Source organism: Canis lupus, chromosome 23 (assembly GCF_048164855.1).
Source record: "Canis lupus baileyi chromosome 23, mCanLup2.hap1, whole genome shotgun sequence".
Lineage (NCBI taxonomy): Eukaryota > Metazoa > Chordata > Mammalia > Carnivora > Canidae > Canis > Canis lupus.
Genome location: NC_132860.1, coordinates 18,898,413 through 18,913,343, shown reverse-complemented (window position 1 = coordinate 18,913,343; position 14,931 = coordinate 18,898,413). Strand labels below are relative to the sequence as shown.

The 14,931-nt window shown below is 35.7% G+C and overlaps 1 protein-coding gene across 7 annotated transcripts in view; it reads right to left on the bottom strand.

Moving 5' to 3' along the window:
• The window catches only part of STK33 (serine/threonine kinase 33), a 147,178-nt gene that overhangs the window by 21,603 nt on the left and 110,644 nt on the right, over nucleotides 1-14,931 (bottom strand). For all 7 annotated transcript variants that reach the window (XR_012015598.1, XM_072794168.1, XM_072794171.1 and 4 more), the window contains 2 exons: nucleotides 13,963-14,075; nucleotides 13,445-13,530 (listed from right to left, as the gene is read on the bottom strand). Coding sequence is in view for 6 of the 7 variants with exons in the window: in XM_072794168.1 (XP_072650269.1) it covers nucleotides 13,445-13,530; nucleotides 13,963-14,075 (199 nt within the window). In the remaining variant the exon portion in view is untranslated. The remainder of the gene's footprint in view (nucleotides 1-13,444; nucleotides 13,531-13,962; nucleotides 14,076-14,931) is intronic.

The following is a 14,931-nucleotide window of genomic DNA, read 5'->3' as shown; positions in this document are numbered from 1 at the left end:
ACAGCATGCAAACATATATTTGTAAAACATTTGTTGCACCACTGCTGTAACAGAAACAATCTGAAACAATTTAAATGTTCCATATTCATAGGATATTTAGAAAATAATAGTGTATCCATAATTTGGGATACAATACTACTTTTTTAAAAATAAGAAAATATTTCCTAGACATATTAGGTAGAAAAGAACAGCTTGCATATGAACCCACTTGTGTAAGGTATATACATAAAAATGTATGGAGCTTTTTTGAAAGAATGTGTATAGGGGTGCCTGGGTGGCTCAGTTGGCTAAGCATCTGCCTTTGGTTCAGGTCATGACTCCAGGGTGCTGGGATGGAGCCCTGCATAGGGCTCTCTGCTCAGCAGGGAGCCTGCTTCCCCTGACCCTCTGCTGCTCTCCCTACTTGTGCTCTCTCACTATCTCTCTGTCAAGTTAATAAATAAAATCTTAAAAAAAAAAAGAGAATGTATAGAGACTTAATGGCTATCTTTAGTAAGAGGGAATGAGGGAATGGAGGAAGAAAAGTTATTCTTCCTTTTTTGTTTACCATTTGAATTATTTACCATAGATAATCTCGGCTATTACCTTTACATGACTAGTAATTAATTGTAAATTACAGTAGGAAGAGAAATAATGTAGAGTGCAGGTCCCCACGTGAACTGATAGCACCCAGTAAAACCACCCAACTCACCCTACTGGGCCTTGATGAGTCCAAGGTGGCAGCATATCAAGGTAATAATGACCACTCAAGTAAACAACTGCATGCCACTTTAACATTTTTCCTACAAGTCATCTTGGTGATTTCCTTTTACAAGTGTAGCAACTATATGAATATACAACGTTAGTGTTGATATTCCTGTTCTTCAGGGGGAAGCAGGCTGAGAAATTTAGTAATTAACCCAATTCCAGAAGTATTTCCAATTGTCTGCCAAGAATTTCCAGCCAGAGGTGTTGTGGAGCCTTCTCAATACTGTATTCTATATTCAAAAGTTGCTAAGATAGTAGATCTCAAAAGTTTCCATCAAAAGAAAAAAAATTGTAACTATGTGAGCTGATGGATGCTTTAACTGTGCTACTCATCTCACAATATATATATATATGTCAAACCATTATGTTTTATGCCTGAAATACAACATTATACAGTTATATCTTAATAAAGCTGGAAAAAGTTTTAAAAATTCAATATATTCCAAACCAACATTCTTCAAACTGTGTACATCTGGCTGTACATGAAGACTTTCAAAGGGATGTGTCGGCAAGGATAGAGTTTGCTGGGAATCCATTTCAAGATCCCCAATTTCCAATGATCTATTCTTTTTCAAAAGTCATCCCCTTGAGCAAAGATTTGCAGTAATCCTTTTGATGTTCTTTTTCTTAAGTCAGCTTTTTCTAATTCTTGTTATTGTATATATATTTATTTGTGTGTCACAGATGCTCACTGATCTAAAATAATGAACTCCTACATAGGGGGATCCCTGGGTGGCTCAGCGGTTTAAGCACCTGCCTTCAGCCCAGGGCATGATCCTGGAGTCCCGGGATCGAGTCCCACATCAGGCTCCCTGCATGGGGCCTGCTTCTCCCTCTGCCTATGTCTCTGCCTCTCTCTCCCTCTCTCTCCCTCTCTCTGTGTATCTCATGAATAAATAAATAAAATCTTTAAAAAAAAATGAACTCCTACATATCAATAAGTAAAAGACATAAAACCAAATAGAAAAATCAGGGGAAAAAAAAACTGAACAAGTGTTTCACAAAAGAAGATATCCAAAAGGCCAATAAGCATAAATAAAGGTGATCAATTTCATTTGTCATTCAGAAAACGCAGATTAAAACCACAGTGAGATGCTAAAACATATCCACCAGAGTATCCAAATTAAAAATACTGATAATAACAGACATTAGAGCAGATGAGGAGCCAAACTAGAACTCACACATTGGTGTCGAATGGTACAATCACTCTGGGAAAGGAAACAATGGAACTTTCTGGTTGGGATAGAAATGTTCCATATTTTGTTCTGGGTGGTAGTTACACAGATACATACACATACAAAGATTCATCAGGCTATATACTTAAAATCAGTGTATTTTATAGTGAGATTATATCTTAACAAAACTATGATGAGCTTAAAGATAAATTTCATAGCTTCATAGGTATTACTACATGTAGTTTAATCACTTTCACTGCTATATAATATTCCATTGTTAGACCATACTAGACTTTATTCATTTATTGAAGTCTTCTTCAATGTTTTCCAATAAAATGTCAAAACTTTACCCAAAGATGTCTTAGAAATCTTATGTTAGATTCATTCCTGGATATTCTATATTCTTGGATACTGCTTTACATGTCTTTATTTTTATTACATTTTCTGTTGTTGGTTGCTTGTGAATAGAAATGTAATTGACCTTTGTACACCAATCTTTTTTTCTAGCTTTATTGAGATAGAATTGACATGTGACAACACTGTGTAAGTTTAAGGCGTAGATGTGTTGATTGATACACTTCTATACTAATATACTGCTGACCCTTGAACAATGAGATTGAACTGTGTGGGTCCATTTATACGCAGATTTTTTTTTTTTTTTGGTAAATACAGTACAGAACTATAAATGTATTTTCTCTTATTTATGATTTTCTCAATAACATTTTCTTTTCTCTAGCTTACTGTATTGAAAAATATAGCATATGGTACATATAACATAAAAAATATGTGTTAATTGACTACTCATGTTATCAGTGAGGCTTCGGTCAACAGCAGGCTATTATTAGTTAAGTTTCTGGGAAGTCAGTTATAAGTGGCCTTTCCACTGCACAGGAGGTCAATACCCCTAACCTCCATGTTGTTCAAGGATCAAATATATATCAATACTAAATCCAGCTATCTTACTCAAGTAGCTTTCTTATTATTTCCAATAATATGTCTAATAATCTGTATATTATAATAAAAAATAAAAGTTTTATTTCTGCTTTCCAATTTCCACACCTTTAATTTCTTTTCCTTGTTTCAAGTTAACTAAGAACAACAATGCTGGAAAAAAATATTGAAAGCTAACTTCCTTGACTAGCACTTTATTTTAAAGGAAGTTCTCATATTTCCTTTTTAGAATGATATTTGCTATAACCTTTATATCAGGTTAGAGAAATTTTCTTCTATTCCTAATTAAATTATGAATGTACATTGAGTCTTCTAAGTGTTTCCTTTGAAATCATCACATGCTTTTCCTCCTTTAATATGTTAATGTGGGAATTTATATTTATAGACGTTTTTCTTTCTTTTAATTTTTTTTTTATTTATGATAGTCACACACGCACAGAGAGAGAGAGAGAGGCAGAGACATAGGCAGAGGGAGAAGCAGGCTCCATGCACCGGGAGCCCGACGTGGGATTCAATCCCGGGTCTCCAGGATCGCGCCCTGGGCCAAAGGCAGGCGCTAAACCGCTGCGCCACCCAGGGATCCCTATAGACGTTTTTCTAAAATTAAACCATCATTGTATAGTTAGCAAAAATCCAAGTTGGTGATGATGTATTATCTTCTATATACAACATTGGATCCGCTTTGCTAATATTTTGTTTAAGATTTTACATCTATATTAATAAGTGAAATGGGTCATTTTCCTTTATCAAAGGTTTAGTTTTCAGTGGTCTAATTTTGTTATACTATAGTATACAGAGTTATAATAGACTTTTTGAATAAGTTAAGAAAAACTCCCTCTTGGGGGTGGGAGGTGATTTAAAATTTGAGATGAAAATCTTGTAGGACTAATCTGTAAAATCATCTGGGCCTGGTGTTTTCCTTATGGAAGATCTTATTTTAATTATATATATATAATATATATATATAATTTTAACAACACAATCAAAACCTTATCCCAGTAGATGCATATACAATTCTACACCCAACATATAGTTTATATATATATAAATAAAGTTTTTTATACTTTATATAAAAAAACTATATATATATAATATATATATGTATAAAGTTTTTACTTTTAATTCCAGTATAGTTAACATACAGTGTTATATTAGTTTTAAGTGTACAATACAGTGATTCAGCACTTCCATATATTACCCGGTGCTCATCATAAGTGTACTCTTAATGCCCATCATCCCATCATCTTCCTTATGGAGGATTTTTAAACTACTACTTCAATTTCTTTAATAATTATAAGATCATTTCAAGTTTTCCACTTATCCTTGAGAGTTTTATGAAGCTGTAAGAAATTTTGTCCATTTGGCCAAAGTTTTCAGATTTATTACTATACAGTTGTTGGTAGGATTCCCTTGTCTTTTAAATTTCTTATCTTTTAAATCTTAACCCTTTTCTGTGCTTTATCTGTGGCTGTATTCTCTTTTTCATATATAATATTCTTTTTGTCTTCTTTCTTTCTTGATTACTTTTGCCAAAGTTTTCTCTATTTGTTGGTCTTTCCAAAGATTCAAATATTGGTCTTGTTATCTTCTCCTCTCTACTTTGCCTTCTATTTAGTTTATTTTCACTTAGATTTTTTTCTTATTCCTTTATTTTATATTCTGCTGGATTTCTTTCCTGAAGTTTTAAGTTGGATAGGTAGTTAATTAATTTTTAACCTTTTTTCTTTTCTAACATAAATATTTTAGGCTAAAAAATTCTGCTGAAATATACTTCCCAGCATCTTACAAGTTTTGACATGTTGTATTTTCTTTGTCATTCAGTTCTAGGGATTTTGGATTTTTTTTTCTTGTATTCATTCTCTAACCCAAGACTCCTCTAGAAGCATGTGATATGATTTCCAAACACATGCAGATGTTTAATCTAACTGCTATTGACTTCTAACGTGTTGTGTATTGTTAGAGAACATGATCTGTGTGGAATTCATTGAAGCTTGTTTGCTTCATGGACTAGCATAAGATCAATCTTGATAAATGTTCCACATGGGCTTAAGAAAACTATATGTCCTCCAATTGTTGGGTGTAGAATTATATATGCATCTACTAGGATAAGGTTTTGATTGTGTTGTTAAAATCTCCATACCTTTGTTTCTGTTTTCATTTGCTTTACATTATCAGCAGTTGAGAGCAGTGCATAAAAATCTCCCACTATGATGTGAATTTGCCAATTTCTCCATGTAATTTTGTCAACTTCTGATATACCATTTCTCAGGTTATTTTGGACTATCTATTCTAAATGCTCCTAATGGTGTCTGAAACTTGGCCTGTGATCTCATCTTCCCCAGGGAGTACTGGCTCCTTGGGAGGACGGGATACGGTTCTAAGGCCAGATCAAGGCCTTCAGCCCAGGAGTTCAAGGAAGAATAAAGGGTAAGAACCTCAGGCACCAAAAACCTGCCCCCTCCAAGTTACCCCTCAGCCCAGGGTTTCATCCTTATCAACCTTCTCTCAGGAGAAGGCATCTTAGGAGGAGGCACTCCTAAAAGTACAACCCACCAGTCCCAGTGTTTAGAGTTCAACAGGTAAAGAGTCAATGACAAAAACCAGTCAATTCCTATCCACTTTCCTTAGCTTCTCATTCATAATAGGACTTCAGTGCTACTCTGATTTTATTTCTTCAGACCCCTGTGAGGAGAAAGGCATCAATGTCCCAAGGCAAAAGAAGATAAGCAAAAGGGGAACTTTGGTTTTTTTGTCTTCCTATTTTAACATCCTGTCCTGGCTCCTGGCTGTCACCTCACCCACCATACGTGCCAACTCAAAATAAATCCTTTATCTTCCCAAAGATTTCTCATACTTTTATCTGAATCCTGGTATCATGAGATTTTTCTCTAAAGTTATTCTAGGTTTAATCATCAGAGACGATGCTGTAGTCTGTGCTAATTCAGCATCTTGGCAGGAACCAGAGTCTTCTCTAACAGGCCTTTCCCTCAGTGGTTTCTGACAATTAACTCAGACAGATTTAAAGAACTGAGCTTCAACGTGGATGGAACTGGAGGGTATTATGCTGAGTGAAGTAAGTCAGTCGGAGAAGGACAAACATTATATGTTCTCATTCATTTGGAGAATATAAATAATAGTGAAAGGGAATATAAGGGAAGGGAGAAGAAATGTGTGGGAAATATCAGAAAGGGAGACAGAACATAAAGACTCCTAACTCTGGGAAACGAACTAGGGGTGGTGGAAGGGGAGGGGGGTCGGGGGTGGGGGTGAATGGGTGACGGGCACTGGGGGTTATTCTGTATGTTAGTAAATTGAACACGAATAAAAAATAAATTAAAAAAAATAAATAAAAAATAAAGAACTGAAGGACACTGCTATGTTGAAACTCCTTCCCTTCTCATCTACTTATTTATTTAGGGTTCTCAGTGCCTATATCTTTAAAAACAAAAACATCAATATAATTGATGCTAAATGCTATCTCTTTCTAACAATAAGTAATATTCAATCATGGATGAATAAACTATTTGGGAGGGGGTGGGATGTAGCCCTATACATCCACTAAAGAGATGCATTTCCAATATAATTGTACTTGTGATACTTAATAATTATAACAAATTATAATAATGTTCTCTTGATCAATTACATACTAATAATCATAATGATAAGTCATTGTTAAATAATTTTTAAACATTTAGAATCTTAAAATCACAGGAAATAAAAACAAAATTTAAATATGTATTTGAACCTTTTTTTTGCAATATGAGATAAATGATAGGATGATTAATAAAACCCTTTCAAGCAAAAATAAATATTAGGATAAAATTCTGTGAAAGATGTAGAATAGAAACAGAAATCCAAAGAAAAGAATGAATAACCTATAGTTTCTGTTAAAGAAGAGATTGTTCATAAGTTTTTACAAATAATGTCCTATTCATGTAAAAACAATACTAATTTTATGTTTAATTATCAATATTTACAAAATATGGGAAATTATATCCTTTGCAATTAATTAAATTTAGGATGAAAAAATTTTAAACTTAATACACTAGGAGATTCACCATTTTTTAAAAATATTCTTTTTGGATTATTCAAGCATAAAAATGTAAATATAATGTTTACATTTATAAAAAAAAGTCACACTCTTTTTCTAATCTATGAAACCAGAAATTGTCTAGACTTTCTTTTTGTTTTATATCACTTCCCCAGGCACCTAAACAAACAGTTTGATTCCTTGTACTCTTTTATCTAACATTTCTACTTAGTTGAAAACTTGTGTTGATTCTCTTCTGAATGTCTGATTTGTCCCTTCCTCTCTGTTCCACTCTCTTTGCCCGAGTTCCAATCTTCATCATCTCACTCAAGTCCTATTTCAGTGCTCTAACTTTCTTTTTAGGATTCATTTATTTATTTGAGAGAGAGAGAGAGAGAGAGAGAGAGAGGGAGAGTGCACAAGTATGCATGTGCACATGGTGGGGAGGGGAGGAGGGAGAAGACAGAGAATCTCAAGCAGACTCCCCACTGGGTGTGGAGCCCAACTCAGGACTCAATCCCATGACCCTGAGATCATGTCCTGATCTAAAATCAAGAATCAGATGCTCAACTGACTGAGCTACCCAGGCACCCCAAAGCTCCGGCTGTTGTTTGCCACCAAGCAAGATGCACCACATACACTGTTGTCAGATTATTCTTCCTGAAGTTCTTTCTTGCCAGCAATACATCTACCAGGCTACTAACTGATGGAGCTGAGCTGCAAGGAGTCTCAGACACTTGCTACTTATCCCCAACCTGCTCCAGTACCCATCCTGCTTCCACTCAGACCCTGACTCCTAGTTTACTATCTCCCCAACAAGATCCTGTTTCTGCCATGTGTGTAAGGCTCCCTCAAGACCTTCAACTCAAATTTATTCCTAGGGGGCAGCCCGGCTGGCTCAGTGGTTTAGCACTGCCTTCAGCCCAGGGTGTGATCCTGGAGACCCCGGATCAAGTCCCTGCATGGAGCCTGCTTCTCCCTCTGCCTGTGTCTCTGCCTCTCTCTCTCTCTCTCTCTCTGTGTGTGTGTGTGTATGTGTCTCATGAATAAATAAATAAAATATTTTTTAAAAAATTTATTCTTAGGGCTTTTCCAGCTTCTTACTCTCTCAGCTAGGACACTCCATTAGAATAGGTGTTCTCTCCTCAGAATCTAACCCACAGAACTCATTCAAGTCTACCCAAATCACTCTGTAAGGGTCAGAGGGACAAAGGAAAAACTTGCATAGATTCACCTGTGATCAGGGTCCTTCAGTGCCTTCCAGTAGCATCATCGAACAAGCTGAATATAAAGTCTCCTCCAGATAAGTCAAGGTCTAGAGTAAGATAGTTCTAACCTGCCTTTACAGTTTAATTTTCTACTACTTCCCTACATGTCTTCTATGGTTCTAGAAAAACAGAATTACTAATATACTTCATATTCTCTGAATATATTGTACATTTTTAATCTATATATCTTTGTAAAGTTCTTCCAATCTAGAATCCCCATCCTTCTTACCATGACTGTAACACTGCTTTCAACTTTTATCCACTCTTTGAGCCAGATCACATATTACCTTCACTTTAAGTAGTTTTCATAATTCTCTAAAGGGAATGATAGCTCTCTTCTTGAAAATCTAGTACTATTGCTAAATTATACAGTACCACATTATATGGCACTATATAGTACACATTATCACACTGTATTATAGCATATATCACTTTATATATAAAAATATATAAAATAGAGTATATTTGTATATTTATAGAACACATTATTATATATTATATATAGTGTATTTTATATATTATATTCACTGCCTATATTTTCACTTAAACCTTCTACTAGTCTATGCACAATCTGTGGGCAGGGACTATGCCAGACTCATTCCTGTGTCTTCCACAGCACATTGTAGTTATTCAGTAAATATTTATTGGATTATTAAGTCTATGAATCACTGAATATGGAATAAATCCCTAAGGTTCCTGGCTCTTGGGTTTCTTTGTAATATAATTTTTATAGAAACCTTCATTAAATAGGAACTTGATGTATTCATACACATATGATAATTCACAATTTAAGAATAACTATAATAAAATAAGAGTCTTAATATATTTAGGATGAAAATATACAGTTGGAAAAAGTGCCTAACAACTAGGCATCAGAAAAGTTTCATTCTCGGGCAGCCCCAGTGGCTCAGTGGTTTAGCACCGCCTTTGGCCCAGGGTGTGATCCTGGAGACCTGGGATTGAGTCCCATGTCGGGCTCGCTGCATGGAGCCTGCTTCTCCCTCTGCCTGTGTCTCTGCCTCTCTCTCTCTCTCTCTCTCTCTCTGTGTGTCTCATGAAAAAACAAATAAAATCTTTTAGAAAAAAAAAAGTTTCATTCTCTTGTATAGAAAGTGTATGTTAAGGTTAATGGTCAAAAGCTAACGAACAAAACTCAGATAATAACTTGTAAATTAAGGAAGAAGGGCCTTGTTCACACACTAGGAAAGACCGTTCTGAGATCAGACCCCATGCCTTGATGAAAAGTGCCTTCTAAAAGTGTGACCATAAACTAAAGTACCTTGTACTTTGTGGTAAATTACTTAAGGGGAAAGACCTTGTTTTATTCACTTTTTTGGACCACTAGAATGCCTGATGGATTAAAAATCCAAAGATACTTGTAAAATCAATAAAGATATTTAAATGACTGCTATCCCATTTAAAATAAGCCCCCTTGCAAGACTGATGCACTACAACAATAATTTCCTTCATTTCAAAGAGTGTATATTGTTCTATGACAGCAAGTTACAGCTTTTTAGCCTGGTATTCAGGTTCCTCACAATTCTCTTTCCATTTTTAAGGAAAAGGAATGTATTTTCCACCTCTTTCCTTCAAGCATTTTCTCTGTCAGTCAGATTGAACTTCCTGATGTTATACCTGCTTGCCTCCATCTCTCTGGTCATTTGGCAATTTCTTATGTCATTTATCATCTTCTCTGCATTGTATCTTCTACATAGCCTGTCTCCCTTACCAGGTCATAAGTTCCTTATATCAGAGACCATATCCTATATGTCTTTAATGATATTTTATTTATTACCTAGTACAACTTGGTAGGCACACACACAGACAAAATCTGTCAAAAGAATTACTGAATGTATGAATAGAACCAACAGAACTCAGATCTGGAAACTACTTTAGAACAGCCATAGAAGAAAAATGTTTCCTTAATTTATAGCTGGGTTCTTAAATATAAGGAAGCATTAAAAATATCTAGGAAACTTGTTAAACATGCAAATTCTTGGTGTTAGTTGTCTTGAGGGGACCAAGAAGCAACTGTAATTGCCTAATAAGATAGAATAAGTTGGCAAATTGAATTTAAATTAAAAAATAATAATAGGATGAAGTAAGCTCCTGAGCCACTGTTGAGACGAAAGAGGACAGAAAGGAAGAAACAGACACAAGAGGATCACAGGCACACTCCTGGCAATGGGAGTCATCATCAAACTCTTCCTTTGTAGGAAAGTCACTTTTTGGCTGGTTTTCCTTACATCTAATCTTCAACTTTTGAAATCAGGATGACAAATGTGTTTATTTTAAGTTCCATTCACTTAAATGTACATAGAGGAACTCTATTTTTCTCAGAACACTTTTCAGGTATATACCATATTTCAAAATGCACAATACATAGGCTGAACCATAAAAACTTTTTATCCAATAAAGCTCTTTGAAAAAATGTCACTACATGTTAGATATCGCAAAAGATAAGCTCTAGTTATAAAGCAGCCAGGTACTGAGAGAAGTAACATATTCTTTTTAGATTATTTCAAACAGAGGATAGGAATTACAGGAAGACTTCAAGTGGTTAGGAAGAAAAGAGTTTTGCCTTTCAGAAGTTTATAAAATGCCAGTATTCTAAACTTCATACACTGAACTCCTTAGGGTAGTCCGATATAGTACACGCTATCTGTCACTTCTCTATCCATTTGGCAAAGACTACATAGAGACAAATGTTACAGAGGCTCAAAAATGGAGACTTCTGGAAAAATGACCAAAGCCAGAAATAAAGTTGTACTAATTAGAAAACAAATAATTAAATGGCCAAACCCGAATGTTGTGTGATGCTGAAAAGAGATAGATTTCTAAGGCACACCATCTGTTTTACAGTTTTTGATTTTGCTGTACTACAAATCTACTCAGAAAAGTTTTGCAATGATCTAGCTGCTAGCTCATTTGCACAATTACTTTAGGCCAGAAATACTTATTGCACAGAATCATTTCAGAGATCAACACATTCACAGAAGAGGGCAGATATAACCCAGCTTCCAGTGAAGACTGGTTTTTTAGCCCTTGAAGGAAAAAATATAATTCAGAAAAATGATTAGAAATTTCCAAAGTAAAACAAGAGACTTGAAAACAGGAGTGATATCACTATAAGTTTCTGATATGTATCTAAATTTACCTGGACCTTCAATGCCACCATCATCCTCCCTGTTGGCCCGTCTAATGGAAACTCTTCATTTCATCTTGACCTCTCAGCAGCATTTACCTGTGAGCTGATTGCTCTCACTTTCTCAAACATTCTTCTCACCTAACTTCACTGGTACCACTCCTCTGGTTTTCTTCTCTCCACATCGTCCATCCCTTCTCAGCCCCCACTGGTGGCTTCTCGTCTTCTGGGTGCTGGGGCCTCTTCTCCTTTCTGTCTGTATTTTCTTCCCATTGTATCTCTTCAGCACATTGACTTTACATGGCATCTATATGCTCATGATTCCCAAATTTATATCTCCAGCTTGGACTTCTCTAGTTGCAGACTCATATATTCAGTTATCTATTTAATATCTCCACTTGGATGCCACATAGGCATCTCAGACTTTGCATATCTAGTATGGAACTCTTAATCCACCACCCTCCACCCAGGAAAAAAACCCTGTTTTTCCCACAGCATTCCACATCTCAGTAAATGGCACCACCATGGCCTGACCAGGCATTACAGCAAAATCTGGAGGTCGTCCTTGATTCCTCCCTTATCCTCACTTATCATCTAAGCCACCACCAAGTCGATTGTACCTAAAAAACATACTGCATTTATTACTCTCCAATTCTGCTGCTACCACCCTGTCCAAGCCACCATTATCTTGCAACAATGCCACGCAATGTAAGCATATCAGATATCTCCAGTACCTAGCACAGTGTCTAGCAAATAATAGATGTACAACAATTTTTTCATAGATGAATAATGCTTAAAAATGTGTCTTTAGAAATATCCAATCTCAGCTCTTGGCCTTTTTTTTAAAGATTTTATTTATTTCAGAGAGAGAGAGAGAGAGACAGAGATACTGACAGAGATAGCATGAGAGAGAGAGCATGAGTAGGGAGGAGAGGAAGAAGCAGACCCCTTCTGAGCAGGGAGCCTGATGCAAGGCTCTATCCCAGTACGCTGTGATCTTGACCTGAGCTAAAGGCAGATGCTTAAGTGATTGAGCCACTACAGGTGCCCCTCTTGGGCTTTTTTAAAGATACTTACAGATGTATTTATTTATTGAATCATTCATTCAGCAATTATTTGAGTATTAATTGGTATTAGGCTCAATATTATATTTTTACATGTCCTAAGGATGACAGAAGTTGTTTGCTATTCACTTGAAAAGGTCTGGAGGTAGGCAGTCAAGGGCTGGCATGGCAGCTCTGTGAGCTAAGAGCCCTGGATCTTCGCATCTTGTTGCTCTACCATCCTCAGTTTACGGATTCCACTTTATGGTCTAATATGGCTAATCAAACTCCAGCCATCACATCTACATTCCATTCGCCAGGAAAGGAGATGGACCTGTGGAATGCCGTACTCTCTCCATTTAAGGGCACTTTCCAAAAATTGCTCCTATTTCGGCCATCATGATAATTAACAAAAACCGGGGCTAACCAGCAAGGAAGACTAAACAGCAGTGTTTCCAGCTACAAGCAAGGATCCTCATTACCAGAGAACAAAAAGAGGATAAGTATTGAAAGGTAAGTAGCAGCTTCTTCCAAGGGTCCTATGTGGCCAGGTAATGTTCTGGTACAGGAATACAAAACTCAGTAAGACATAGGGTCTATGCTGAAGGCAGTTAGTCTGATGGGAGGAAGCAATATGTAAATGGGTAATTACTCAAGATTTCAGGCCAGGTCACAGCCACTTAGAAAATCTTGGTTTTTCTCAGTCCCCTAAGATTCCTTGCATCCAAAGAGTTGAAAGAGTAGTGGACTGTTCCAGGGCTTTACATCACTTAATATACAGACTGTTTCAATATTACAGTTTTCATAATGGGCATTTCTCAGCTCTCTTCTACCAGACTTGATACCCTCATGGCATGGAGCAAAACAGAGTTCATTCAAACCTCTATAAACATATATAAACAATTGTGGTAATAGTTTTAAAATACCCATTTCAGAAATGTGTTGACTCAATAATTTTTTTAACTTGTCAGAAGATGAAACTAATGGACTGTTTTAAAGACTGTATATAAACTATAAGACCAAATAAAAATAAAACAATGGTAGCATGTCAAAAAAGAAAAAAAAGAAGTAATCCTGTAACTTACCGTTATCCATTGGTTATCTAGTAGTTCCTTTGCTGTGATTCTGTGAGCAGGATCTACTTTCATAAGCTGTTTCAAAACACTTTTAGCTGCAAATAAGGGAAAATCCTGAAAATCTTAGCTATAATTAATACCATTTACTTTCCACTTTATTTAGGATTAGATCTATATGACATGAGGGGAAGATTCCAACTATATAATAAAAATCATCAGAAAAAAATGGCTAATAAAGTTTTGGACCTAAGGTGAGATCTCATTGCCTGGATTAGCTGGTTTATGTTCTACAGCAAAAATGAGCAGGATGATCAGAAATTTCCCCTTCAACTTTTACTATATATTTTTCTGTTTTTGTTGGAAGTTTTGACTACAACCATAGTGAAGAGATCACTATTTCTACAAGTAAATAGTGTTTATTTCTATGAGTAAATTTAATGACAAAATAGAGATTTAGAGTATTTAAATTACTGGCCAAGTTTCTTATGTACATTTGCCTTAGTAAATAATAATAGATCTATAATTACCACAATCACTTATGGAATCCCAGAGTGGATCTTCAAAATGTAGTTCTCCCTTTCTTATTAGCTCAAAAAGCTTCTCTTCTGAGGTTGCCAAAAAGGGTGGTTCTCCACATAATCTACAATAAAGGCAATCATTTTGTTTAGATTTTTTAATAATCAAAATGAGGCTATCAAAAATTAAGTTTCCTTAGAACTTGGAAGTAGTGGTGCTTCAAATTTAAGTAAAAGAGATCTAGAGGTGGGCATCTCTCTGGATGTAGAAATGGAAGCAGAAGGGTTTTGCAAGATCAGTGATAGGCCCTTATATACGTTGAAATCTCCAGATTTGCAAATGACCCAAAGGTCTTCCAGATGGGGAAAACTAAGCTTAAATAGGACTAAAATACAAGCTGGAGTATGATTTTAAGTACACAAATAATAGTGAAGATACACTTCAACATGAGCAAAGGTAAAGCAATGCTTAAGTTACATAATTCAAACTGAACTTAAGGGGAAATATACTGAGTTATCAGAGTCCAAGGAGAGTTTTCAGAGTCAAATGACCATGGAACGACTTTATGTGTGGTAAAATATTACACCAATGTTAGTAAGAATAAACCAAGAATAACCCTGGGGACTAAAGGCTCTGATTCAAAACAAAAAATCCATTAAAATGGCCACAACTCTTAAAAAAATGGTATACAAAATGAAGACAATCTGCATGAAGAAAATCAGATGATGATGATGATTTGACCCTTCCGTCTGGAAGAAAAGCTGAGCATATGTAATGACCAACATCAGTAAAACCACTGGCAGTATATATAAAGTAAACACGGGCTTGATGTACATTCTATAAATCAGAGACTGCGTGTCTTGACAATCTTTTAAAAGGAAATATTGTATTGGGGTGCCTGGGTGGCTCAGTCCACTAAGTGTCTGACTTGATATCAGCTCAGGTGATGATGATCTCAGGGTCATGAGATTGAGCCCAGA